Source organism: Cygnus atratus, chromosome 9 (genome assembly GCF_013377495.2).
Source record: "Cygnus atratus isolate AKBS03 ecotype Queensland, Australia chromosome 9, CAtr_DNAZoo_HiC_assembly, whole genome shotgun sequence".
Taxonomy (NCBI): domain Eukaryota; kingdom Metazoa; phylum Chordata; class Aves; order Anseriformes; family Anatidae; genus Cygnus; species Cygnus atratus.
The window spans coordinates 13,883,304-13,910,457 of NC_066370.1; the positions used below are offsets into that span (position 1 = coordinate 13,883,304).

The following is a 27,154-nucleotide window of genomic DNA, read 5'->3' on the forward strand; positions in this document are numbered from 1 at the left end:
TTTAAGATCTATGTGTCTGTTGTTTTATCTTAAGATTGTTTAGATTTCTCTAACTTGGATATTAAAAGGAAAGGTTTCAGGTTTCGTATTTCTCTCCTTGTTGACACAGACTTTAGCTCTGTTTTCCAAGAATCAAGAAGCAAACCCAGAGGACTGCCTTTAAGACTTTCCCCACTTTATCATCAGTTTGCATGTTAGCAAGTTTTGTTTGCATTGTCACAGATCAGCATGATAGGGCTGGAAGTATCTTGATTTGCATGGAAGCAGAACTGCTGACTCTGGGTCTAACCCAGTTCTTTATTAAATTAATTTGATTTAGTATCTTAGAGCACTGTGAGAGCAGTAATTTACAGCAGGTAAAAATGAAACAAAGAAGGTGGGTAAGTTAGAGTACTTTATTACTACCCCAGATAGTTTAGGAGAATTCACGTCTTAGTTTCTGCTTTTCAGGTGACCATGAATTTTAGCTGAGTCTGCCCCTCTGTCATTAATATGTGAAGGAAATCTGTGTGAATTATGTATAAACTAGCTTTTTCTTTTTTAAGCCTCTGACTTACTGCTCTTAGCTGGTTGTATATGTGTTCTTGCTAAGCATTACAATGGTTTATTCTGTAGCACTAAATTTTATTAAATGTATTCACTTCAGGAGTGTGTTTGCCTTTCTGAGGCTGTTGAAGAACAAGTTGATGTGTGCTCACTGAAGAATGAAAGTTACGCTTAAGACTCTAGTTTGGTTTAGATCGCCGATTTATAGATTTATATTCAGAGCATGAAGAAGACCTTAGAGAATGTCTCTCCATTAAAATGTCAGGTGTACAGACTGTAGGTGCTGTCTGGGAAGTGAGAGTAGTCCAGTCCTGAGAATGAGGAATAGTGTTTTTCTCCAGCTAGTTAAATTACATGTATTAAAGATTGAGAGAATACTGAAGTTCTGTAATTTGTCTGTTTTAATAAGGATTTTACCTGCCTATGGGTGGTCTTTTCCTGTTATTGATACACTGTCAGGTCTCACTGTATCAGCAAGTTAAATTCTGCCTCTTGTGACTGGCTGGATGCCTTCAACTAAGAAGAGTTTTGAGACTCTGAGAATTTGACTTAATTTTCTAGACTAGGCTGATACTCTTCAATAGTAACATCACTTAATGGCTGTTGTTTTACCTGTATTTATTTAAACTATTTTAAAATATGCATGAAAGCTGTTGGTGACCTTAGATGTTGCTATAATACAGAATACTTGTATTTTCTTAGTGTTTTTAAAATGTCATTGGTACTGCATTATAGAAGGGATGACCCAACGGAAGAGCTTCTTTACTATATTTTCTACATCCCACATGACAATGGCACAGTAACTTAGAAACTAAAATACTAGATTTTTTTTCTAGTGATTTACTGTACTGTTGCATTATTTTTTTCTATGATAATCTAACTTTAAAATATGTTCACTTCTGCAGGAGGCTGTAGATCGCTGTGGAGTCTGTTTCCTTTCTTCCCTGTTTGGTTGCAGAGAGAAGGCGCCAAAAGCTAAGTATATGCATCTAGCTCAGGAACTGATGGTTGATCCAGAATGGCCACCGAAACCCAGAACAACAACAGAAGCTAAAGTACCATCCCAAGAAAATGGTTCATATCAAATCATCACTTTAACGTAACAGTGGATCTTGGTGGCATGTATCTTTGTAGTATTGAGAAGAATGTAATTTTAAAGCTTTATTTGAAATTGCAGTATACTAAATGTCAAGTTATAATGCAGATTTTTCCAACTGCTTCATCTCTCTGAATACAAAGTTCAGAGCCAGACATCTTACGGATATACATTTTAAAAATGTAGGTTACTATAGGCAGAAAAAAAAAGATTGTTTCCTTTCACCTTTCAAATTTCATTATTCCTAAACGAGATGCATCTGAAGATTTAAACTGCAGGGCAGTTAAAAAGGTTCACTTTATTTGCCTGGAGTATCTTAACCATTGTTCTAACTTGCTTACCTGGGCATGTGTTAATATAAGGTCTATAATGTAATGGTTTCATGATAGTACTAGAGGCACATAGTAAGCAAAACCTTGTCATACATTTTGGTTTGTTTTCCGTTTAATATTCACTGCTGAAAAACTTTGTGCCTCAGAACGGTTCTAAAGTTTTGGTGTGTGTACCTCTAAATTTGTCCGTGCTAGTAAGGAGTGTTTCCAGGTATAACGTTTGGATTTTAGTACTTCAGTCTGCCACAGCAGGAACTGGAAATGCTGTAGAAGCAATATGCCCCATCCTTAAGAAGAAAGCACATTGCTTTCAAGTGGGTTCCTAGCTGCTTTTCTAGCTAAACCTGAGGAAGGGCTTAAGTAGACTTCAGAGGAGGAGGCATTTGGCTACACTCTTAGAATTGTTAGAGAAGGAAGGCTGGAGAATCTAACACTTCATTCTGTATCATGTTTTATTACATTTAGCTATGCATTTCTCCACAGACCTTGCTTTTGCCAGCAGAAGGGCTGGTTTATCACTTTGTGGACCATGTTTTATTTGTAAATCTTAAGGTAGTTTTCCTATATTCCTTAAAGTAGCAAGGCCAGAGTTACTGCTGTGTGTGGGGTGGGGTGGGAGTAATATTTTCACATGCCCGTGCTTGGGATTTGTGCATGTTGAGAACATCTGCATTTCAAAGAGTCTGCCGGCGTCTTAAGCACTATATGTAGCTGTATGAAACAAAACTAAGAAACAATACATGAGCTAAAGTCTGTCTTGCTGCAGAGCGATAAGGCTTATGTCGACATTATTTTCCAAAAAAAACACATACACACAAAGTTGTATCACTAATAATGCTGCTTAAGCACTTTGGATAGCGATACATCATTTTGCCATTAGGTGGTGTTAAAACACAAGACCTCTAGAAAAACAGATCTACAGCAATGTAGAACAAGGCATCGTCTTTACATGCAAAGTTTTTAAGTCTTTTTCCATTTCTTTTTTTTTTTTTTCAAAACCACAGATTACTTATCGTCATCCATCTTCAACTTGCTAAACTTTCAGAAAAATCTTCTTTGGTGTCTTTGGGAAGATGATAAAAAATACTGACTTCTGATCAGTCTGTTCTGACGAGATAAAACTGACTGGTTCAGTCTTCTGTAACATTTGGGAAGGGATCTTGGATCCAGATGAGTTGTGATACTTTAGAGACACTTTAAGGAAGGAAATCGGGTCCTTTAGAGCACTCATGTGAAGAGTGGAAGGAGGGCCCTGAGCTCCCTGACTAGCTGGGATTAATTTGAATTGTGTGTATTTGGATTATATTTTATTTTTTTAATTCCTGTGGAAATAATTCCTTTCCAGAATTGTTCTCATAAGTGGAATTTTTCAGGTCAAGCCTAATTTCCTTGTGCTTTTCTGTAAGATAGTATAGGCAGCATCCCCCACCGCTCATGTTATGGTTTCTGCAGTGTCGGACATACTGTGCCAGTGGGGAATTTAAAGTGGTGCTACATGGTTTGGAAGACTTTTTTCCTGGAACTTGGGGATTTACGTTGTTCGCACTTGCTGCTCATAAATAGTGTGCTTATGTGCTATCCTCCAGTCCAGCTGTTGACTCTTCCTGATTTTTTTGTTGTTTTTCTCGGGGGTGGAATAGGAAGAAGGGGGAAGTGCTTTTCTTAGCATTCATTCAGCAGAGCGATGTACAAGCCTTGTTAGCCTGGCTTCTCGGGGTTATTAATTTTGAACAGCATTGGTAGCTTTTAAGGGGTCTGAGATCACGGACTTGGATAAACTTGTTAATCATGAACTTGAGTCAGTTGGCTGATTTTTGTCAGTGTTGATTTTATGAAATTTTTGTAGCATGGAATAATTGATGAATTCTTGGCTGCGTAAGTAGTATTCAGATTTAAAGAAAAATAATACTTTAATTGAAAACTCTTGTGAAGCTATGCATCTTGGACCTGGGAGCTGTGACTTATCCTTAAATGCATAAGCTTTTTTTTTTTTCCATTTCATTTCTTTGATCATTTTAGCTTGGTTGTTCCAACAGAAAGTGAAAGAAAAAAAATCTTCCCCTCTAATATGCTTTTGCTTAATGCTTTCTCTGAACTGCTAGTTTCTCTCAGCTCGTTTGTTTTCTGCAGTTAGTCTTTCAATCATTCTAATTCATTAGACTTATCTACAGGGTGAAGAGGGAACAGCTTATTAAGGTGGGCTTGTCTTCAGAGAACATGTTAGGGCACTCAATTTAAAACCAAAATTGCCAAGTGTCTCCACTTGTTTGAGTGGTTAATAGGTCATGAACTTACTAAACTTGAAAATTTTGCAAATGGGAGTTAGCTTCCTCAAGGTTTGCATTCAGAATTAGTAAAAAGTTTTTGAGGTTGCGTGCTTGAGCTGTGACCTATTTGCTTCTGACGTTTAGTCAATTATAATAAATCAGCTTTTCCAAGAATTTTTCTTCTTGCTGTAAGTTCAGCCACAAAATGAGCTTTTGCATCTTCTGCAGTTACTGGGATTGATGCCTTCCTGCCCAAAAGCTGAGCTTGGCCACCCATAATTTTTCTCATTTTGAGCAATTTAGTTTTTCTGGTTTTCAGAAATGCAACAAACTAGATCTGAACTAGCATATTCAGTTTCTGCTTTGAAGTAAGATGAAATTCATATTGTAGTGAAAAATCTCTTCACATGTTCATCTTGGAAGTCTGAATTCAGGTGAACAGACCAATTTAGTGAGTTCCACTAGATACTTGGTAGACATTTTTCTTCCTGCTGTATATTTTGGCCTTACGTTGAGGAGTTTGATTTATTAAATTATTTGTGTATGCAGACTTCAATCTGTACGTATTTTGCTTTGATGTATTAGGATTTGTAAATATTTTTTTAAAAAATTAAATATTATTTATGCACATACATAAAGGACTGGTCTACCCAGCAAAGCAATTGCTAAATAATAAACGTTACTTTTTAGAAGTAAATTGCAAGATCATTAAATTGTATATCCCTCAGGGTTATTTTTAAAGTTTTTTTTTCCTGTTCCCTTCAGATTTAATTAGCAGTAACTAGTTTCATGTAATATAGAACTAAATCTACTGTAAAAAGAAAATGCTGCGAATAATGCTTGAATAGAAATGGCTAAAACACCCACAGAACTGACTGGCCATATTCATCGTAACTTTGAATTGGGAAATTTTACTGTTGCACTTTTTAGAAGTTGTTGGATTTTTAATTCTATTTATTTTTTCTTTCTTCATGAAGGTTGTGCTGAACAGTCATCCCAAACTGGGTAAAAAAAAAAAAAAAAAATCCTGTACTGTGTCTGTGTATACAGTATAATACTAAGCAGATGTGGAGTCCTTTTTTATGCTGCAAATTTTTAATGCTTATGTTGGTCATCACAAATTGCGAGAGCTAAAGTTCTGTAGGATTTCTCCCATGAAATTCTGAATTGTAAACTTAGGTTTTTGTATGTCTAAGGGAAAGCTGTGGGTTTTTGACGATTTTTAAGAGTCTTGAATATGTTGATTTTATACAGTAAAGCTTCAGGTTTTTAAAGCTATTTTCAACAGACTGCATCTTCTTTGATAATTATGTGAACGAGAAACTACTTAGTTTGTCGTGAATTTCTGAAGCCTAACACAGATAAAAAGATTCATCGTTACAGTGCTCTCTAGAAGCTCAGCTTTGTTTTTATTTTTAAATTTGAACTGATACAACATCTTTGTATTTAAAATATGTATTGCTGCTCTAGAATGGTACCCTGTTGTCAAGAAGCATACATAAAGAACTGTACAATAGAATTGTAAATAGCCTTGTAAATCATTTTTGTGACTGAAGCTCTTTGAAAATAAAATTAAAATGAAAAGATATTTTAACTCTTTTCATTAGTCTCATGAAATTGTTTTTAATTACTCTTACACAGTAAGATCTACTCCAAAGCTTGCTGAAGAACATAAGCTTACTCCCGCTGATGTCATGGGTTGTGTTGCTCAGTGCCTCTATTTTTGAAGATAGGGGTGGTGATGTATGTATGCCATGTGTTAGCAGTGCAGGTGGGAGCACTGCTCTTCTGCCATACGGTAATAGCAGCCTTAATTTCACCTGCTGCCTTATGAAAGCCATTTTAAAGCCAGACCTTTTACACGTGATAGAGACTTGTTCCTACCCTCTGCCATCCAGATAGTCTTTCTGTTCTTTGATGCCTGGGAAGTATTATCTTGCAAAGACACTTGAGTGAATGATCCTGGTTGTGAGCTGTCACTGTTGTCACAGTCATCTTCACAAAAAACACACAGAAATAAAGACGTCTTTTCCATCTTGCAGCTTACCTTCGTTTAAGCGCTTATTATTTTCAACGTTATTTTCAACTTGAAGACAAAGTGTTTGAAATGCCTGGTTAACAAATTACTTAATTACAAAACCTTAATCTTTCAATTTAAAGCTAAGATTATGGTAACTTAAAGCTTTTCTCTCTTCAGCATGCTTCAGACTTTAGGTTTTGCTGGTCTGTGACTGCAGAAGACTTGAACGAAAAACAGAAGCCAAGCGGGTCAACCCTGGACTACCTGGCCAGAGCATTCAGTAGAAAACTTCATTCCTTCCTCAAATTGTTTTGATTCCAATCCTGCATGAAGGGGAAAGAGCAGCCTTGTGAAGGTACATATCAATTGTGGTACATATCAATTGCACTTGATAGCTTAAAATTTACATGTCCCCGCCTATGACATCTAATGTGTCTGCGTAGCAGACTGCTACACATTTGAAATTTCTTACCAACCAAAATTCATGCTGAAATACAGATTTCTGACTATTAAACAGATCTGCGTTGTGCTAGTTGAGGTATGTACTCTACTCTCACTGTTGAAGAAGCAGCAAGTGTCTTGTGCTCTTGCATTTGTTGAGACTTCGGATTTTCTCCTGTTTTGTAGTGGTCTCAAATCCTAATGTAGGAGCTGTGTACAGCCTATGGGAACTAGTTGCTCCCATAGCTGAGCGTAGGCAAAATCTGCTCTGAAGCTTGTAATGTTCTTTGGCTGTTCATGGTAGCTACACAAATATGAGTGAAGTGCTGTTATCTAGGGGATGCGTTTTGCTGTTTTACTTCCTATTTAAAGTGCAGAATCATGGTGAAGCCCAATTGCCTGCTATGCTTCTGAGAAATTCCTCTGAAAAGCAGATAAGTTTCTAAAGTACAAAGGTTCAAAATTGTTCTTACAAGCTTTTACATTCATCTGAACGTGAAAAAGGAAATTAGGCAGCATGTTAAATTACTAAACTATTACGGGTGGTGGCAATTACTTGGTGAGGCGAGATTCCCAGATTGTCTTGAAGATTGTTTGGCATGGAAAAGTACTTTGGAAATGTGAAATCTTCAAGCTTCTTAATTTTCCTGACTGTGTCATTTGAGGAGGTTTAGAAAGCCCAATGAGAGCTAGCTTTGCAGCACCGTACTGCCAGCAGTTGATATCACTGGGTGCCATGTCCACTCCTTCCCTAGGAAGGGATGCTGATTTTACCAGTCTTCAGTTCTCTGAATCTAACAACAACAACAAAAAATTGAATACTTCCTGTTGCTTTTTTTGATGCAGCAGCTGTTTTTGATCCATGGTTTTATGCTTTTGTCAGCAGTTCAGGCACAGGAGAAGCTCAGATGTCCTACCTGACTCTTTTTTAAGTGATTGGCTTTGTACGCGTCTCTCAGGTTCATCCATGGCCCTAGAAAAGGGTATGCTAGGATGGAGCCCTCCTCTCTCCCAGTGTACCCAGTACTGAAGACTGACACAGTTTCAGCAATTCCAGTTACATCTACAGCAGTCCCAGTTGCTGCTTCTCCTGCGGATCAGCCATTTCCTTGACTCTCAGGTTTCTGATGCATTTGAACTTGCTGGTTTCACTAAGGGGGGCAGTTCTAAAGTAGTTCTAAATTGTGAAGGATTTCTGTTTGACTTGGTCTTTGAAATATTATCATTACAGCTACAGTGTTTTAATGATTGCTTTCGTGTTCTTCTTTTGTTTGGGAATATATGCAGCTTTCAGACTGCGGGGTATGTTTTGTGCAGATCCACCTTTACTGGTGCAGCATTCTAGCTAGCATCATAACAATTCATTCCTCTCACTTTGTTTCATTATTTCTAATACCTCTGATAATTTAGTGTTGTGTTAGGTTGTAGAGATGAGACTCGTTCATTGTTAGAGGCTCACTGCTGTCCTTTAATGGATGAGCTCTTGGGTGTTTTTTCAAGCTACATCAAAAATAGTCTGTTGCTTCTTGTGTGTTCTTGAGCTTTTCCAAGAAGTGATCTCTTACAAATGCTGAGAAATGGTCTAGCAGAACTGTGTGGCGTTACTTAAAATATCACGGGAGTCGTAGGATGCCCTTTTAACCTCCGTTATCTATTTTTGCAGGCTAAACTTTATTTTTAAATTTTAGATAACCTACAAGAAAAATATTGTTGGTGTAGGACCTTCTGATCTTTTAAGATTTTCTATGTATAAAAGCGTAGTGCTTTTCTGTTCAAATAAATACATGCCTTTTGATTACTTAAGCAGTTTCATTTTGATTTTCATACACTTTAATTATACTTGACTAGTACAAATATTAATAGAGTGTACTTGATTTACAATAGGGCTTTGTCTCTACTCTCCATGTAAGCTGAGCGCCTTAGAAATATTTGCAGTCAGCAGCAATAGATTTTTGAAGTTTGTTTTCAAGCCAAGAGAAATTTCATATGTATTTCCACATTTTATGGTATCTTCACACAGTTTTGTCTGCTAAGTTATTAACTACCTGTGATCAAATCCTGACACTCTTATCTTTTGTAACAGCTAATGTTTCTGGTGCTTCAGCAAGGATGTTGATGTTTCATTTGTCAGTGATGATCAAGCTTTTCTTCCAGCTGGATGCATCTGTTTGTCCTGAGAAATGTGACTGCTCTTTCAAAAACGCAATTCATTGCTCTGGCCCTCACATAAATGACCTGGAATCATTAAATCTGCCTCGCAACGTGACAGAAATTCACGTAACAAACACTAATGTAACATACTTGCAGGATGTTTTTTCTAGGATGGTAGAGCTGCAGCATCTCATCTTATCTTCAAACAATATTGCTCTCATTTCACCAGTGGCTTTTAAAGGCTTGAGAAGGCTGAAAGCCCTCGGACTGCTAGATAACAAGCTGGTTGAACTTCCTCCGGAAGTGTTTGATGACACGGTACACCTTCGGCAATTGATCATTAAAAGTAACAGGCTGAAATCCATCAAAGAGAATCTGTTTGACAGACTAGCCAGTTTGGAGGAGCTTTTCTTGAACAAAAACCAGCTAACAGCACTTCCTAGTGGCGTGCTGAAGAAACTTGCCAAACTCAAAGTGCTGAACCTGTCAAGAAATTTTTTGGCAGTACTGCCTAGAAATATATTTAGTGCATTAACCAGGCTTGAGAAGCTGATACTGTATTTTAACAGGCTCTCTTCAATTGAGTCTGGTTTGTTTGATAGCCTGAGGGAACTGCTGGAACTCTTCCTGCATTCCAATGACATCCAGTCCATCGCCCCTGATGCATTTCATCGACTTCAGAAGCTTAGAAGACTAACACTCTCCAGAAACAAACTTGAGGTTTTGCCTCCCGGGCTCTTTCTGCACTTGCATGACCTGTCTAAATTGACCTTGTACAGGAACCCACTGAAGTCTCTTCCAGAAGTATTGTTTGGAGAAATGAGGAATCTTGGTAGCCTGTGGCTGTATCACACACAGCTCTCAATGATACCAGATTTTGTGTTCAGTAACTTGACAAACTTAGAGCTTCTTGTGCTGAGTTTTAATCCAGAGCTCAGTGTTCTTCCTAGTAACGCATTCAGTGGTCTGAAAGAACTGCGGGGCCTTTCTCTGCATACAAATAATATTTCCAGTCTGCCGGAGGGTATCTTCCTGGGCCTTCAGAAACTGCAGAACATTTCCCTTTTTGATTCCAGGCTTGAGTTTCTTCCGAGAAACCTCTTTCATAATCTCAAGCACCTTCAGAGAGTTTACCTCAATAGTACCAAGCTGCAGTCTCTTCCTGGAGATTTCTTTGTCGCCTTACCTGAGCTGCAAGAAGTACTCCTTGATGGCAACCCTTGGAGATGTGATTGCCAGATTCTTGGCTTCCAAGAGTGGCTCCAGAAGAGCAAGGAGATAGTAAAGGAAGTGCAATCTCTAGTGTGTGACAGCCCACTATCCCTAAGGAACGTCTCTCTGGTGGCTCTAACAGATCAGCACCTGCAGTGCCTGCCAGCCACAGCCACTGCATACCAGACATTTAGGTCAGCTTACTCCCAGACTGTGACTTCTCTTGTGACAGAGCACTTGAAATCATCTTGGAAGACAACTGTGACAGCAGTGTCCAACCTAGATGCCAGCACACCCATGTCAATTCCTCTTGCAACTCCAGGTTTTACCTATTCACAGGCTCAAGGTGTTGAACAGTTAGGCTTTCATGTCTCAGGTGTTCCAACCCGAACTTCTCCCAGCACCATAGTAGAAACCAACAGTGTCAGAGGAACAGATTTAACTACTCTTGCCTGGTGGGATGAGTTGCCAGCCCGCAGGAGTGCTGAGCCACTTACTAATAGCAGGGTTGTCTATTGTCAGCTATTCTTCTGCCTTCACAGTTTGGTTTTAGCACTCCAGACTGTCACCGTTGTGCTCAGTCTTTGTGTAGTGGGCAAAATCAGGCAACTCTTCCCCTCCAGAAAGATTCCTGCTCAGCCTGTAGTTCTGATAAGTTTTTTAAAAAGATAGAGGGTACCAGCCATAGAGAGGATTAGGAGCGTTGCTCTGTTCAATTTGAGTGTTCAGATGGTTCACATTTGGTTCAGATATGGATTACAAATCTTCACAGCAAGAACCATAAATGCTGTGTCTGTACAACATAATTAAAATATGCTTTTATATACCTTACAGTGTTTGCCAAAGCTGATTGTAATCACCGTACGTTGCTACAGCACTTGGTGTACAAACTCAGAGAGCTGACAGAAAAGCTGTGGTCACCTCTGCACAGAGCTCAGGCCTTTGGTCAACGTGCTGCTGGCTTCCTGCAGCCCTGTCCCAGCCAAATGCCCTCCTTTGCTGCTGTGCTTGTGCTGCTTCGACAGGAGAGGGGTTTCTGAGTCACTGGCTTGCGGGAACAAGTTCTCCGTTTGGAAGAAAAAAATGGGATCAGCGTAGGGAGGCTTCTGTGGGAGCACTGCTGTAACTTGTTTAAAGGTTGCCTGTAGGACTCCAAATGCTGTTTCGCCTCTTATCTCTTTCCTGAGAAAGCAAATGGTGTTTTGGGGAGAACGTGCTGGAAAATAGCTTTTAAAAAGGACAGGGGGAGGGAGTGGAGGCGAGGGGGGAGAATGGTATGTCCTTGTTTTCGCTTTCTATTCTCAGCCCCTTTCCAGCATGTAGGAGGAAGAAGGTGATGTCCGTTACCATTCACAGCTGATAGTGTTTTCCTCTTAGCCAGAGGAAGCTAAGAAAGATGTTGGTCTAGAAGTATAACCTTGGTGAATTCTGTTGTTTGGTTGGTTTTAAAACTTCGTACCATCACTACAAATCTGAATTTTAAGTAAATGCCTTAATCCTTAAATTCTGATCAGAGGTCTGAAAAGCAGGGCTTTATTCACTGTGCACTGCAGTGTCTGGAAGCTGGAGTACAAGGCAGATGTACAGGACCAAAGCTCAGCTCCGCAGCAGCATGGCTGGTCACAGAGTTGGCACTGATGGTCCCTCCTGGGCTCGGCTGGGAGCTGTTGGCGTGCAGCACAGCGTAGGAGGCTGGCCTCATCTGAGGCCCTGAGGTGTCAGCACCTGTTTGAAGATGGCTGCGGCACATACGCCTGTCTGACTTCAGGAGGCAATAGCTGTGGCTTTGTCTCTGCAAAGAGTCAGAAGCGAGCTGTGCTTCGTCAGAGTCACCCGGCATGCAGGCGTGAGAAAGGCATGCTCAGTCCCAGGGCTCCTTACACCTTCCTGGGATGCAGCCTTGCGCCCTGACTTCCAGCTCTTTCAAGTGTTTGATGTACAAAGGCAGCCACTAGACAACAGTGTGGGTTTTGGTCTTCCTACTGAAATGCTGATGAATATCTCGAATGATATGAATATTCTAGGTTGTAAGTAGACTGGTAGCTGTTGGGTGGCGTGTGCTTCTTTGGTGGCTCTTAGATTTAACTATTAGTTTTTATTTTAATTATGTTACTTAGCGTGTTCTTAAAAGCTCTGCCCTTGTGCTCAGAAGCTAGGGCTGGATTAAAGAGCCCCTGGATGTGGCTTGCCTGCTCAGGTATGAAACCCTGTTATCTAGGAGTCCTTTTGTAGCCTTGCTGATTTTTGAACTAAGAGGCCTTTCCTGGGGTGTTAAATAGCAGTTGTCTTGCTTGTGAGGTCTAAAATTTAGCAGGCCTGGCAGTAGTTAGAGACATCTCTGAAGGAGAAGGAATGTGATTGCAGTTAGTGTGAAGCAGACTGGGGTTAGATTCATGAACAGAAGCCCCAGAATATTTTATTGCAATGTATTTAAATGGGAAGCACAAAAACAACATGAAAGCTTTGGGTGGCGGTTCTGGCTCGTTGCAAGTTAGCACTTAAAAAGAGGCAATTAGTACAAATTTAGGTTCCTCTCGGACAACTGTAATGACCACTTAGGGTTCTGCCAGCTCCAGGGCTGTCATATTGGTGCCACGCAAGCATCTGCTTTCAGCAGGCAGGAGATAAGTGTAATCTGGGGTAGCGAGGAAGTTGTACAAGCTGTGCTGGTCACTGCTTTCCTTGGTGCAGCACTGAAGGAATGGGCTCACAGCATAAGGCACTTGGATGCATGCTGGTTTCTAAGAAAAAGCAACACTTTAATTGCTGTGCTGACATACAGCAGGCTCTCTGCATGTCCAATCTGTCCTGAGTGGGCAGGGTGCACAAGAGCAGCAGGTAAGGAGCAGCTCCCAGCTTTTTTGAGTCTTCATTTGGCTGCCCCAGCCCCCAAACGAGGCCAACTCGGTCTCCTTTGGCTCACTTGCTGCAATCGCTCAGCTCTGGCACGTGGGGGCTTTGGCATGTTGCTGTGTACAGTCAGGCACTAAGAGGAGGATGATTTGTCTTTGCATGCTGTCATCGGGCTTTCCCCGCTCTTGAGCCAGACAGGGGAAGTGAAGTCAGCAGACAACAAAAGGCTGGAGCAATACGACCTTGGGGTGTTTCACCAAGCCTTCCTTTCTCCCCTGTGACAGGGATGTCATGTTTTGTCCTGCTTCTGATTCACTCCTTGTTGCCCAGCATAGCTCAGCCTGTCCTGGAAATCTCCTCTGGCCTGGAAAATCCAAGGAAATCCTTATTTATATCCCGTATCCGTCTAGCCTGGCAAAGGGACTCTCCTGCAGGTCAGCGTGACTGCAGATACGGCAGAAGGGCAGGCAGCACTGAGGGCTCCTTGGGGGAAAAAGCACATGGCAAGGCTTTCCTGAGCCTGCAGCTCCTGAGGGGGGGACCAAGAGGTGGAAGAGGTTGGGGGGGCCCAATCCTCTGCCAGGCTGGGTGCAGGTGGAGGTGAGGCGTGCCTGCGTGCTGCACCTGGGGAGCGAGCCCCACGCCCCTGGCTGCGGTACAGGCGGGGGACACAGAGCCGTGGTTTACAGCTGTGTGTTAACCAGACCTCTGTGTCCAGGAATCGCCTCGGGGTCTGAATCCTCATAGGCGTGCTTGGAGTACGTCAAGTGGGGCTTGTCCAAGGTTTTCTGTAATGTACTGTGAGGCTTTTTTTCCTGTGGCTGCGGCTCCTGCTCTCTCCACGCCACAGCAGCCGTGCGGGGCAGAGGGAGCACGCAGCGTGCTTGCAGTGCGATGTCACTGCAGGTGCTGTTCTCTGCTCGTCGGGGCCGAGCCTGCTGCGTCCCCTCCTAGCAGCCCGATGGGTGAGGAAGCCAGTCCCTGTTGCCTTTCCTCTCCCTGTAACCTGCCTGGTCCCTGGCCACTGTCCTGCATCCCCTGGTGCCTCTGCCCTTCCCATTTTGCCTCTGCCCCATGAGATCAGCGACTGTTTGAGGGCCTTTGTTGCTGCTCACAGAGGTGAGCGAGCTCAAGTGCCCTACTCACTGCAGCTTGCTCGGGCACGCAACCTGGTACAGGTTGTTCCCGTGGTGCATCCTCTCCTGTGCCAGCTCTCCAGCACACAGCCGCTGGATCGGGGGCTGCGTTCACATCCCGCTCCTCCCTGTCCCAGGGGCAAGGAGGAGCAGGGTGGTGGCAAACATGCTCAGAGGCATTGGCTGAGAAGACACCCAGCAGCGCTCTGGCGTTCAAGAATTTGTGCAAAAGCCAGCTGAGAGGCAGGAGCTCTGGGATCCTCTGGCTGACGTTACAGAGAATTGGCTGTGTCCCTCCTCCAGGCCTTGGACCAGCGCATCTCGCCTGGGGGAGCTGATTCAGCAGCTGGGAGAGGGGAGCGCAGCATTTCCTAGGGATTACAGAATCGCCGGGGAGGAGATGGGACTGAAGCCACGCACCCAGGGGCTGAGGCTGTAAGCGTCAGTGTTTACAAACTCTCAAAGTGAGCTGGAGGCCTGAAGCTCCACTGCAGAGGTGTGCAAGCCCTGGGGTCAAATTGGTTGAGGTCGCAGCCCCTTGCTGGGTGTTCCCAGGCCCGTCAGCCCTCACCCAGCCGTTTGGGCTGCTGTGTGCTAGCTTTGTGAGGTGGGGGTCTCACAACTGCACCAGGGGACATCCTGCCACCGGGCTTGGCCCCCCATGAGCTATTGCTACTGTCAGACCCTCGTCCTTCTCTGTGCTGTGCCAGATGTCAGCTGTGCCTTTGTTTCCCTCTGGATGGGAAAAGGCCCAGGGTAGGGAGCTGGGGCTTGCTGGGGCCTTCCCAGGGAGGTGGGAGAGCTGGGTGGGTGACAAGGGGGGCCTGAGGCAGGGCCTGGTCCCCTGTACTGGTGTCAGGGCTGGGAGCAGGGTCCAAAGCCCTCCCGGAGCAGCTCCAGGGACCACCTCGCAGCACAGGCCTCCCTGCCTCCTGCTCTGCCCTGTCCTCCCCCGGCTCTCGGCGCCCGCGCCGCCATCGGACAAGCTCTTTCCGCTTCGGATTATTGCTCCTCCGGGCGGCTTTGGCTGCAGGCCCCGCATTCCTTCCAGCCTAGCGTTGCCCTGGGCCTGGGCCAAGCCCTGCGTGCTGCTATTGCAGGGAGGAACCGGCCCCAGCGCTGCTGCGGTCCTGCCGGCCAGGCGAGCCCTGCTGGGGCTCATGTTTGTAAACGCTCACCTTGAGGGGTTTGCTGGGTCTTAGGCTGGTGCCTGGGTGGAAAGGGCAAGCCTGAGGCCCACATTGCTGCTCCCCCAGAGGGAGGGATGCTCCTAGGTACCCCCTCCACAGCCTTGCCCCTGAGCGCCGTGAAGGCAGGGTACGTGCCTGTCCCTCGAGGCGGCCGCAGTGGGATGTCCTGTACCGTGAGCAGTACCATCAGCTCTGCGTGCCTCAAGCAGGTGCCCAAAAGTAGCCTGGGGCTGGATCCCTGGTCCTGTGGAGGAAATCTCTTGTTTGGGCTCTTAAAAGGGGTGTGTTTGTGTTGGGGAAGGGGCTGCTGGTGCCTCCCGCATGGAGGGGAAGGGCTCAGCACAGCTTTCTGAGGACCCAGTGCACTTCACCCATCGGCCACGCTCCAGCCTACGTGAGCTGCAGCACGGCTGGGGCTGCCAGTCCTCCTGTGCTCTGGGCTGGAGCATGGCGGGGACCCTTCCCCTGGCCCCTGGCCCAGCGCTCAGCCCTCCTCCTCCTCTGCTTCACAGAGCAGGCCCTGGCCCCGTGCCCTCAGCCAGCCGCTCCACGAGCACTCAGGGACGAGGTGGGGGCTCCTCTGAGCACCACGGGTGGTTTGCAGGAGTACAAAATACCTGGGGGGGGTCCCAGCCTGGTGCTGTAGAGGGCAGGGGGTCCAGACATGCCCGATGCAGGTTCCTACAGGTCCCAGGGCTGTTCAGCAGGGAACCCCAGGAGCATATCCCTGCATCCTTCTGCTGCAGAGGGGGACCCCAGGACTTGGGGTTGGGGGGGGGAGGACATGGCAATGAGGCCGGCCATGGGGTGGGGATGTGGCTGCCGGGCTGCACAGCAGTGCTGTGTGGGTGAGCACGCTCAGCTGTTTGGCAGATGAGTAATGCTCCTTTCTGGCCAAGCCCACAAGCTGCTAATTTTAGTGATTACTTGATTTTTTCCAAGCTGCCTTGAGTCCCTTGGTGATTCAGAGCTGCCCAGTTTTGCTGCGCCCGCAGCCCCGGCCGTGTGAATGTGCTGGGAGCGTGCCAGCACGGATGCAGCCGGGACTGTCCCGCTGTACGGCTGCGAGGCACGAACCTACCCAGCCGTAGGTGATGCTGCTCTGCTGGGGCTCAGGTACCAGGAGAAAGGGGCAGCTCAGGCTGCTTAGGGTGAGCTCCCCTTCCCTGCCTGCATCCACTCCTCTCCTTGCGTGTAGTCTGGGGCTGTGTGGTGAGGCTGGCTTCTCCTCATGCTGTCCCTCTAGGGGTGCCCCACAACTGCCCCTCCTGGCCCTTTACTGGTTCATGCATGGACATCTCTGCTCTGTTCCCCACCTATCGTGTAGGTGCTGCTCTGCACCAGGATTCCCAGCTGGGTGTCCCCTGGGGCGGATGGGACTGTTCCCTGTGCGCCTGGTCCCTGGGGTGCAGTGTGGGGCTCTGGAAGCTGGCAGCTCTTTGCCTTTCCTCCTGCTGGGAGAGCACACACGAGCCCACAGTCACCCCAGAAGGAAGTTTGTCAGTGCTGGGTTTCAGGCAGTGCTGTTACAGGGCAGTCATCACCATAACCTGTGATTTATCTGCTTCCCCTGCTCCTGGGGGCAGGGTGTTTGGGGATGCAGCCATCCCATGCCCCAGCTCTCACGGTGCAGTACCCATCACTGCATCCCCCCCCATCACTACTGCTGGGGCTGTGCTGCTGGAAGGAGCTGAGTCCGACATTCTTCTGTCGGCCTGGGTTCGGAGCGGTGGTTTTCCAGCAGCGCTGGGTTTTGATTTCTGTGTTGTTTTGCTGAAAAGCTGTGTGCTTTGAGGGTGAGTCAGAGCAGGCAGGAGCCCAGCAGCGCTGGCGGTGGGCAGACAGAGCCGGCCGATAAGGGTGCGATAGGGCTGGGTGAGCCCTGCTCCGTGCCAGGGCTGCAGGGAAGGGGCAGCTCCCACCCGCTGCCTGACCTCCAGCTGCATCACTCGGAAGGAAACGGGGAATTTAGTCTGGGAACTGTGGTGCTGGGAAAATCTGCTGTGTCAATGGCACGTACATAAAGTGCTCGTGGGCAGTGTTTTCAAAATGCCCCTTCTCCATGCCCAAATCCCCAAGTTTTGCCCTGGGAGCAGGCAGACAAGCACCAGGGATGCTGTGAGGGTAGCACCAGCCTGGGTGCTCGGTGCCTGGCAGGGAGGGGCCTGTGGCCACCATGTCCCACAGCCGCTGGGCCCCCCACATTCGGCTCCCTTGGGGCACCCATTAGATCTGGCATGTCAGCGGCGGCTGCCTCCAGCTGCGGTCCTGCTTCCCACCCTCTTCTCATGATCCCTGTCTGAGTGTGGCTGGAAACTCCCCTCTCCAGCCCTGCAGTTTGTGTTGTTTACCTCATTTTTGTCCCCACCCTGAGCAGGGTCCCTGTCCCCTGCGTGCTGCCAGCCCTGGCCTCACAGCACCCTGCTGTGCGGGATGGGAGCAGCCTTCCTCCCGGGGCGGCAGCGGGCAGGGGGAGGCTGCACCCAGCGCCCGGCCTTCGGAGCCAGCACCGTGTGGTTCCCATCTCGGGCAGCTCGTTAGGGCCGGCTGGGACCTGAGCAGGGCCTGCTGGAAATGTGGGTGGGCTGAGACGGGATTAGAGGCTGTAGGGAAGTCCAGCTGCCCCGTGGTTAGCACGGGGCTGCTGCTGGCTCGGAAAAAGGGGCCACGCACATCGGTTTTCCCTCACTGTCGGCTCCCAAACCTCCGCTCCTGGCTGCTGCTGGACCAGGCCTATGGGGCTGACAGGGGCAGGGGGCAGCTGGGGACAGTGGCAGGGACCAAAGCCACCCCCGCGGGCCTCTGTGGGTTGGGAGGGCACAGGGAGGGCTGGCAGTGGGCACTCCGAAGGAAGGATGGGGCTGGAAGGGGAGCTTGTTCCCTGCTCCCCAACCCTTGGGTGCTGGTCTCCATCCCCCTGTGCTGGGGCTGCTGAGGAAGGAGAGCAGCGTGGGGCAGTGCCTGCGGGCACCCTGTGGGTTTGCTTCTGCTTTTGGGGCAGCAGATGAGAGGTGCAACCCCAGGTGGACGTGACCTTGTGGGTGGGTGATACTGGGGCACCTTGGGAGCTGCAGGGAGCCCAGCTGCTCGTCCCAACCCTTTCTGCTGCGGCTGGATAGCCCCGGTGTGCTGCTGTGGGGTGGTCCCGGGCATGGCCACGGGTCCTGAATCTCGCAGGGGCTGTAGCAAATGAAGAATGCACTGCGCATACACCGAGGTGATGCCGTGGAGGAGCCCTGGTGACTGTGTGACAGTGAGGGGCAGGACGGTGCCACGGGGGCCTGGCCTCACCTGCCTCCATGGGTCACAGCCCCCAGCCGTGTTCTGGGGGCTCCCGGGGCCGAGCTGCACCCCGGGCACTGGCTGACGTGTACGGCGTGTTCTCGGGGCTGGCTGCTGCTCTTCAGGCGAGGGGCCTGGGGCTCACGAGTGAGAAACCAGCATCTCCGTCTTCGAGACAATTGCTCTGTTTGCTGAGGAAATGCGAGTTGGAAACGGCTCTGCTGCAGCGATTTCCGTAACCCCGCCGCTGCCCCTGTGCTGATTCATTGATTTGGACGGGTTATATACTGGGAGGGGAAGCGTGAACCACACTCGGCTCTCCTGCCAGCACGGAGCTGTGCTCGCTCGGCACTCGCGGCTGCAGGACACTCGGGTAAGTCTCCTCTCCGCTGCCGGCCCCGCCAGCATCACCCTGGGCCCACGGACCCTGGGGGCAGCTCTGAGGGGTGGGAGCGTGGCAGAGCAATGTGTATGCTGAGCACCTTTGGATTAGATGGAGATGTTTGTCTTGTAAGGGGTTCTCCAATAAGCTGAGTCTGCTTAGGCATTGTGGGAGCTGATATAGTTATAGAGGCAAAGTATATTAAATAATAACCTGTAAAGAATATGGAGCGGGGGCAGGATCAAAATTTAGGGGGCCTGTGGTTAGAACCACCTGGATGCTGAGGGGCTAGATATTCATCTCCTCGGTCTGTAAGTTTTTGTCCCTAAAAAGAGAAAGGGAGAGAAATTGTTTTCAGCTGTCTTTCCTGAACCGTGCTCCAGCTTGGATGCTCTGTACGCTCGCTTAACACGGAGTGACATGAGCAGGGCTTTTGATGTGCAAAGCGTTTGGTGGAGTTTATGAACGGCTTGCCATAAACAAAATTGTTCTGGGATGCATATTGTTTCCATATGTGAGACACAAGCTGCGCTGGCTTTCCGAGGGCTCCTCCCTCCCCTGCAGCAACAGGCGCTTCCCTGGCGCTTTGCGCTCCCAGACCTGCCTGGCCGAGCCCTGCTTCGTGCCTGGGGGAGCCGCGGGTTTCCTCCTGCCTTGTGTCACCGGGAGCTGCCAGCCGGGCACCAGGCTGCTGCCCTACTCCGTGCAAAGCTCCCAGGTTGGGGAAGGTGCCCCTGGTGCGCTGAGAGATGATGGCTGTGCTCAGGGACCTGCCCATGGCAGGGGGTTGGAGTTGGATGATCTTTAAGGTCCCTTCCACCCCATCCCAGCTGAGGCTGGTACCCGCTGGCTGGGGGCTCCCCGCTGCTCGGGGCTGTGCTGCTGGGACCAGCTCACCGTGCTCACTGCAAAACAGGAAACCACACTCCTGCCGCTGGGAGAGCGGGCACGGGGGACGCCAGGGATGCCACTAATAGCTGTGGTGTGGCAGTGCGGCGCCGCAGCCCCGGCTCTGCCCTGCCTGTCCCCAGCCGTGCTGCGAGGCGTGCAGCCAGCCCCGCTTCGCAGAGGGAGGCAGCACCATCCCTGGCGGGGCTGGGAAAGCACTGTGCTGAGCCTCCTCCTTTGTTTTTGCTGCAGGCCCCATGGAGCAGGGAAGCTGGCGGCTGCTGCTGCTGCTGGTGGGCTTCCAGCTTGCCCGCGGGCAGTGCCCGGAGCAGTGCCAGTGCATCCGCACCGCCCAGGTGGAGTGCTCCGGTGCCGGCATCACCGCCGTCCCCAGCCCCATCCCCGCCAACGCCATGACCCTACAGATCATCAACACGCGCATCGCCGAGCTGGGCGAGGCGTCCTTCGGCAACGCCTCCCTGCTGATCGGGCTGCGCATCGAGAAGAACGACCTGTCACGCGTCAGCCCCGGGGCCTTCCGGCACCTGCCCGACCTGCGCTACCTCAGCCTGGCCAGTAACAAGCTGCAGGAGCTCCCGGTGCAGGTCTTCCAGCCCCTGGGCAAGCTGGAATCGCTGCTCCTCTCCAGCAACCAGCTGCTGCGCGTGGAGCCCTCGCACTTCGCCCACCTGAGCAACCTGAAGGAGCTGCAGCTGCACGGGAACAACCTGCACGAGCTGACGGAGGGGGTGTTCGACCAGCTCGCCAGCCTCACCAAGCTCAACCTGGCCCGGAACAACATCGACCGCCTGCCGCCCCAAGCCTTCGAGCGGCTGCCGCGGCTGCAGGTGCTGCGGCTCTACGAGAACCGGCTCCGGCAGATCCCGGCGGGCGCCTTCGATGGGCTGCCCGAGCTGCAGGAGCTGGGGCTGCACCAGAACCAGCTGGAGACGCTGTCCCCAGAGCTCTTCGTGCACAACGGGAACCTTCAGAAGCTCTACCTCTCCAACAACCTCCTCACCGCCCTGCCTGGCGGCGTCTTCCTGCCCCTGCGTGCGCTCTCCAAAATCACCCTGCATGTCAACCGCCTGCGCGACATCTCCCCGGCGGCCTTCGGCCCCATGCCCAACCTGAGGGAGCTGTGGCTCTATGAGAATGAGCTCGCCTCCCTCCCCGCCGCCGTCTTCAGCAACCTCACCCAGCTGCAGCTCCTGGTCCTGAGCAAGAACCAGCTCCGCACGCTGGCCCCGGGGGCTTTCCGGGGCCTGGGCGAGCTGCTGGAGCTGTCCCTGCACTCCAACGCCCTGCGCCGCCTGGACGCCGAGGCGCTGGGGGGGCTGCCCAAGCTGCAGAACATCTCCCTGCAGAACAACCGGCTGCAGACGCTGCCCCGGGGCCTCTTCGCCGCCACCCCGGGGCTGCGGCACCTCCAGCTGCACGCCAACTCCCTGGAGAACCTGCCCGCCGGCATCTTCTCCCCGCTGGCCGCCCTGCGGGAGGTGAAGCTGCACAACAACTCGTGGCGCTGTGACCAGGGCATCCTGCCCCTGCGCGCCTGGCTGGAGGCCAACCCCCACAAGGTGGGTGAGACCCCCCCGCTCTGCGCCCAGCCGCCCCCCCTGCGGGGAGCGCCCATCGCCGGGCTGCGGCAGGACCAGCTCCCCGCCACCCCGCCCGGCCCCACCGCCAGCACCCCGCTCCCTGCCCTCCCCTCCAAGGGGACATCGCCGGGGGGCACCCAGGCGGGCTCCCCCACGGCACCACCGCCGGTCACCCCCAGGCCCCAGGAGGAGGAAGAGGAGGAGGAAGGAGGGGGGCGCTGGGGGCTGACCCGCCTGCAGAGCGGGGTGGTGGTGGCCGTCATCGTGCTGGTGTGCGTGGCCCTGCTCTGCGCTCTGGTGGCGCTGGTGGCTTACAGCTGTAGGAAGAAGAGCCACGTCGTGCTGATGAGGATGAAGGCGCCCAACGAAGCCTGAGCCCCCAGCAGACCCTTTGGGGAGCGGTGCTGGGGGGGTGTCCCCTCCCCGTGGGGACAAGGGACCTGACAGCTGGACGGGCCAGCATCACCCCGCGTGCCATAATCCCCTCTGCTGCTCTGCTTTGCCGTGTCCCTGCTGTGCAGCAGGGTGTCACCTGCCGGTGTCCCCCTCGTCTGCACTGTCCCCAAACCCTCCTGCCTCCTGCGCAGCCCCTGTGCTTGCTCCCTTCCTGGGGGCCAGCAGCCAGGGCGTGGGGGCTGAGCTCTGAGCAGGGCTGCCCGGAGCAGAGCAGGGAGCCGCAGCCTGGCCATGGAGCACTGGGACTTCTCCTCCTTCACCTCACATCGTCCCTGGAGCGACGCCTGCTGCTTGCCCCGCACTGCCTGTTGTCCCCTTGTCCCCCCACGCCTTCAGCCTCTGCCCGTGCCAGGGCACACGGGCACGAAGCCATCACACAGGGCCGGGAGCCGGGCGCACGCCCTCGCCCCGAGGAAGGCCGTGTGCCTTTGTAGCTCAAAGGGGCTGGGCGGCCTCCGCTTGGCCCCCAGCCCAGGCGGGCGCCACGGCAGCACAGCCGAGTGACTTGGCCGCGTCCACGCAGCCCGACCTGCCTGCAGGCAGCACGGCGAGAGCAGAGCGCCCTGCCCTGCCCTGCCCTGCCCTGCCCTGCCCTGCCTCGGGCGGCCTCTCGGCCCCGCACACTTGTGCTTCCCCTGCCAGCAGCACTGCGGGGCTGCCTGCGTGTCCTGGGTGCTGCAGCATGGCCACAACCCAGCGGCACACTGCCACCAGCCCTCCTGTGTCCCTGCCTGGCAAAGCTGCAGCCTCTCCTCTCCCTGCTCCCGCCCCGCCGTGCCCCTGGCCCTGCCGGCAGCCTGAGCGGTGCTGGGGCACGGGACAGGGGGCAGCACGAGCGGCACCAGGCTGCACGGGAATGGTGCTACAGGACAAGGGTCGCAGTGGGTGCGCACCCCGTCGTGTGGGCTGCCCACGGTGCTCTGTGAGGCAGCATTGGTCCAAACAGACCCGTGCTTGTGTATGTGATGGGATGCTTCTTCGGGCTGGGACCTGCACGACGGCTAGAAACATGGGACTGTGCCTTGGGGCTGTTTGGTACTGCTCTGTGATCGCCCATTAAAGCACGGTTGTCCATCTCCAGTGCCAAGAGTTCTTTCTTTGCTCCTCTGCGGCAAGTGGCATCCTTGGAATAACCCAGCAGGGCCAGGAGCTTTTCTTCACAGCCTCTCCAAAGTGATTTCTTCATGTTGAGGCTGGTGGGGGTGGGTGAGGGCCAGAGGTTTGTGGCTGCAAAGCCCAGGCTGGCCTGGGGTAAGGAGGGCTTGGCCATTCAGCGGCAGCAGGATGGCTTTTGGAGAGCAAGCTGAGACCTCAACGAGCTCCCTGATGGAGCCGGAGCTGCTGACCGCCTCCTGTGCAGCCCTGTCCTCAGATCAGAGCTCTGAGGGTTTGCGCTGAGTTTCCCCACACATCACCGTCTGCCCAGCTGAGTGCATGTAAGTGTTCCTCCTCCTTCCCTAGGGGTCCCTCCATGTCCTGGGTGCTAACCTAGCCCATTCCAACCCTTGCCCTTGCAGGGCATCCCCCACAGGGTTGTACACTGCTCCTGCAGGCAGGTTGCCTCTCCTGGGGAGTTCAGCTGGTCTGCGGGTCCCTCTGGCCACCCCACCGCTGCCTGGATGCACCGGCTGGATCCTGGGCTGCCAAGCACTGGTGGCTCTGCCCTCCAAGCCGCAGCACGGTGGTCCCAAGGTGGGCTCCTTCACCAGGGCATTGCTTCGCCTCGCTGCGCTGTGCCTGGTCCCCTCTGTTGTGCAAGGGATGTTTGCCAGCCTCACTTCTCAATGAGAATTAACAGAGTCCGGAGAGGCTCCTGGGGGGCTGCAGCAAGCTGACACTGAGCTCGGTGTGGGACCGGTGCCACTGATGGCAGCAGGGCCCTGACATGGCCACAGGGCACGTCCAGGGCCACAGCCCCACTTCCCTGCCAGGACATGCCCATGGCCACCGGCCCGTGCCCTGTGTGCGTTCACCTCCGGTCCCCTGGGGCCGGGCTGATTTTTGAAGCACTCCAAGGACACGGGTTGTTGTTGCCGATAAGCAGAAAGTGGCAGCTCCGCCCCAGCAGGAACGGTCTGTCAGCTGCCTCCACATCCGCCCCACAAAACATCTTCCCTTCTCGGCGGGGTTCGCTCCTCACAGCGGGCTCAGCAGCGGTTCCTGTGGTGGCAGTCCCCGTGGTGGTGGTCCCCGTGATGCCACTCACGGTAAGTGGCAGGGCTCAGGGGGCTTGGGACGGGTTTGCTGGGGGCCTGGGGTGCGTGGGAAGTGCTGGAAACAAGTCAGGTGGCGGGAGGGAGAGGCCATGCCCAACGGTGCTCCGGGGCACGGCTCTAAGTCCAAAACACCCCATGGCATGGGTGCCCCAGGTGGGTGTCACAGCGGGATGGGCACTGTCCCCCACCACCAGGCAGCACCAGCAGGTGTCCCAGGCATGGAGGAACTGGTGGTGGTCTGGGTGTTTCTGCTCAGCCCCTGCTTGTGCACAGATGTGCACAGGCACGTACACTCCCTCCTTTAGCAGACGCTCTGGCTCTGAAACATTACTGCCAGCAGGACGTTCTCAATGGGCAGTCAGAAACACAACCAGCAGAGCCCCCTCGTTGCGTGGCTGAGCGCAGGTCAGCCTGGTGGCCCTGCAGCATCCACAGCAGCTGATGCTGGGCTCCTTCTCCAGCACAGGGTGATGGTCTACGTGGTGCTGGGACTGGGGTCCCTGCTGGTGGGGGGGCTGCCCCTCCCCTGCCCCCCACCCTGCCAGTGCTACGACACCTCCAAGGTCTTCTGCTCGGAGGAGAAGATGAGGGAGATCCCAGCGGGCCTGCCGGGGAACGCCACCCAGCTCTTCTTCGTGGAGACAGCCCTGAGCAGCATCAGGAGCAGGGCGCTGGGCTCCAGCACCACCCTCACCAAGCTGGTCTTCATCAACAACCACATCCAGGAGCTGGAGGCGGGCGCCTTCTGGGGGCTGCCCAGCCTGGCTGAGCTGGAGATCTCGGGCAATCCGCTGCCAGCCATCAGCCCGGGGCTGCTGGCAGGGCTGCCCAGCCTCGCTGTACTCTCCCTGAGCTCCAACGCCATCCACTCCTTGCAGCCGGGGCTTTTCGCCACTGCCTGCCGCCTGCAGGACCTGCGCCTGCGGGGGAACAAGATCGAGGTGCTGCCCCCCGCCATCTTCCGCCCGCTCCGCCGCCTCCAGGCCCTGGACCTCTCGCAGAACTTGCTGGCCGAGCTGCCCGCCGGGCTGCTGGCCCCGCTGGCCGCCCTCCGCATCCTGAAGCTGAGCGACAACATGCTGGCACAGCTTCCACCTGGTGCCTTCAGGACGCTGTCCCGGCTGGGCGAGCTCCACCTCGACGGCAACCAGCTGGCCGAGCTGCCGGCTGGGGCCTTCGCGGGGCTGGGCGCACTGCGGCGGCTGCAGCTGCAGCACAACGCCCTGGGCAGCCTGCGCCCCGACGCCTTCGCCAGCCTCCCCAACCTCACCTTCCTCAGCCTGGAGGGCAACCAGCTGGCCTCCCTGCCCGCCGCCCTCTTCCAGGGCACCCCGGGCCTCCTGCACCTCTCCCTGGCCCGCAACCAGCTGCAGGCGCTGCCCCCGGGCGTCTTCGCCAACCTCTCGGCGGTGCAGAGCCTGGCGCTCTCCCACAACGCCCTGGCTCGCCTCCCCGCCGAGGCTTTCCGGGGGCTGGTGGGGCTGACGGCGCTGCAGCTCGGCCACAACAACCTCTCCAGCCTGCCCCCGGGGCTGCTGGACGGGCTGCCCAGCCTGGCCACGCTGGGGCTGGAGCACAACCGCCTGCCCCGCCTGCCCGCGGGCTTCTTCGATGCCAACGAGGAGCTGGTGCGTGTGGAGCTAGAGGACAACCCCTGGGCGTGCGACTGCCGCCTCGCCTACCTCCTGGGCTGGCTCCAGGTCTTCGCCGACCCCCTCCTCCACGTGCAAGCCTTCTGCGCCAGCCCGGCCACCCTCCAGGGCCAGCCCCTCCTGGAGGTGACCCACAGGCAGCTGGCGTGTGCCAAAGATGAGGGCTGGGACGCGGTGCCCGGGGAGGATGCACCAGGGCAGTGCACCTACAGCAACCCCGAGGGCACCCTGCACGTGTCCTGCAATGCCACGAGCTGCCAGCGGCTCAGCCTTCGCTTCCCTCCTCCTCCTCCCAGCCAGGCAGCGGGGCTGGGGACCAAGTACCGGGGTGCCTGGGTGCTGCGCTCCCCCTGCGGCACGCTGCAGGTCACCGTCCTCGTCACGGCGCAGGGCCCGGAGGTGACCACACCACCAGGGCTCCCTGCTACACCCTAGGACTGGGGCATGTGCTGCTGCTCCTCGTGGTCATCCGGCTGGTGCAGCGGCTACACTGAAATCAGCCTGCGAAACAACGCCCCGTGTCCTGCACTGATGTCCCCGCCGTGGTCACCGTCACCATGCTCTGTGCGGGAGCCGGACTCGCGGTGCCTCTTCACCCAGCCGTGCGTTCCTGTGTGTTTCAAATATTATTAAAGTGTATGTATCATCTCTGTGCAGCCCGTTCCCGAGGTGCAGACGGGGAAGACGCCGTCTGTCTTGCAGGGGAAGGTGGCTGTGATCCTGCAGGGCTGTGGCTGGAGGCCCTGGGCCAGGCTGCGAGGGGCGCGGGTCCCCGGGGGTGCTGCTCGCTGGGTGCTGCCTGCAGGGCTTGGCACCCCGCGGAGACGGGGGTCCGAGAGGACAGCGGTGCTGCCCTAAGGGAGTGAGTGTGTGTGCGTGTGTGTGCACACGCGTGGGTGCGCGCCCAGCCAGCTGAACCCTTCTCCCCGACGGCGCTGCGGCCGGGGCTGCGCTGCGCGGTGCTGCTGCTCCATCTGGTGGCCGGCGGGACTCGGGGTGTCCCGGGCCGGGGACAGCCGGGGGGGCCCCGCCAGAGCCCGGCCGCCCTCCCCCGAGCCGTCCTGCCCGGCCTGCCCGCAGCCACAGGGCCCCGGGGTCCCCCTCGGGGGCGCGCTGCTTTGCTGCATCTCCCCACCGCCTCAGCCCCACCGCTGCCAGCTCCTTCCCCACCGCTGCCCAGAGGGAGAGGAGGCACCAGAGGGGAGTTTTGTGGTCTCCCAGCCTGCCCCATCAGCAGAGTGTGCTCAGCAGGGTCCCCGGCTGGTGCCCAGCGGAAGTGAGCCCCACGGCCAGCCACAGCCCCACGGCCAGCCGCCAGGACAGAGCTCTGTGTCTGTCCAGCAGGGCCACAGAAGTCACCTCCGTTACCAGTCTGAACAAGCAGCTTCACAGCAGCACCTTTCAGCTACATAAGCCTCTTCTCGAGGAAGGAA

The 27,154-nt window shown here is 52.9% G+C and overlaps 4 protein-coding genes across 8 annotated transcripts in view; all 4 read left to right on the plus strand.

Annotated features, from left to right (window-relative positions):
• ATP13A3 (ATPase 13A3) overlaps positions 1–5,829 on the plus strand; it is a 58,141-nt gene extending 52,312 nt beyond the window's left edge. For all 4 annotated transcript variants that reach the window (XM_035544426.2, XM_035544423.2, XM_050712607.1 and 1 more), the window contains one exon: positions 1,452–5,829. In XM_035544426.2, coding sequence (XP_035400319.1) covers positions 1,452–1,649 — 198 coding nt within the window. In that variant the 3' untranslated portion in view covers positions 1,650–5,829. The remainder of the gene's footprint in view (positions 1–1,451) is intronic.
• On the plus strand, positions 3,639–22,927 carry LOC118246925 (leucine-rich repeat-containing protein 15-like). 2 transcript variants are annotated; one of them, XM_050712609.1, is made up of 3 exons: positions 3,639–3,849; positions 6,439–6,616; positions 20,049–22,927. In XM_050712609.1, the coding sequence occupies exons 2-3, from the start codon at positions 6,589–6,591 to the stop codon at positions 21,770–21,772; spliced, it is 1,752 nt and encodes a 583-aa protein (XP_050568566.1). In that variant the 5' UTR covers positions 3,639–3,849; positions 6,439–6,588; the 3' UTR covers positions 21,773–22,927. The 2 variants fall into 2 exon arrangements, with proteins under 2 accessions (XP_050568566.1, XP_035400325.1); XM_035544432.2 differs by lacking the exons at positions 3,639–3,849; positions 6,439–6,616 and adding an exon at positions 18,838–18,899.
• Positions 8,507–10,890, plus strand: GP5 (glycoprotein V platelet). Its single transcript, XM_035544431.2, has one exon. The coding sequence runs from the start codon at positions 8,689–8,691 to the stop codon at positions 10,735–10,737; it is 2,049 nt and encodes a 682-aa protein (XP_035400324.2). The 5' UTR covers positions 8,507–8,688; the 3' UTR covers positions 10,738–10,890.
• Positions 22,928–24,539: 1,612 nt separating the features above from the next.
• Positions 24,540–26,156, plus strand: CPN2 (carboxypeptidase N subunit 2). The gene has a single exon (XM_035544955.2). The coding sequence runs from the start codon at positions 24,540–24,542 to the stop codon at positions 26,154–26,156; it is 1,617 nt and encodes a 538-aa protein (XP_035400848.2).
• Positions 26,157–27,154: the final 998 nt, after the last annotated feature.

Bases quoted from the DNA above. Each gene is read 5' to 3' on its own strand.
- LOC118246925 (XM_050712609.1), top strand. From the start codon at position 6,589: ATGAAGGGGAAAGAGCAGCCTTGTGAAG. The intron at 6,617-20,048 runs GTACATATCAAT...TTTTTGCTGCAG, and splicing joins GAAAGAGCAGCCTTGTGAAG to GCCCCATGGAGCAGGGAAGC.
- GP5 (XM_035544431.2), top strand. From the start codon at position 8,689: ATGTATTTCCACATTTTATGGTATCTTCACACAGTTTTGTCTGCTAAG.
- CPN2 (XM_035544955.2), top strand. From the start codon at position 24,540: ATGGTCTACGTGGTGCTGGGACTGGGGTCCCTGCTGGTGGGGGGGCTG.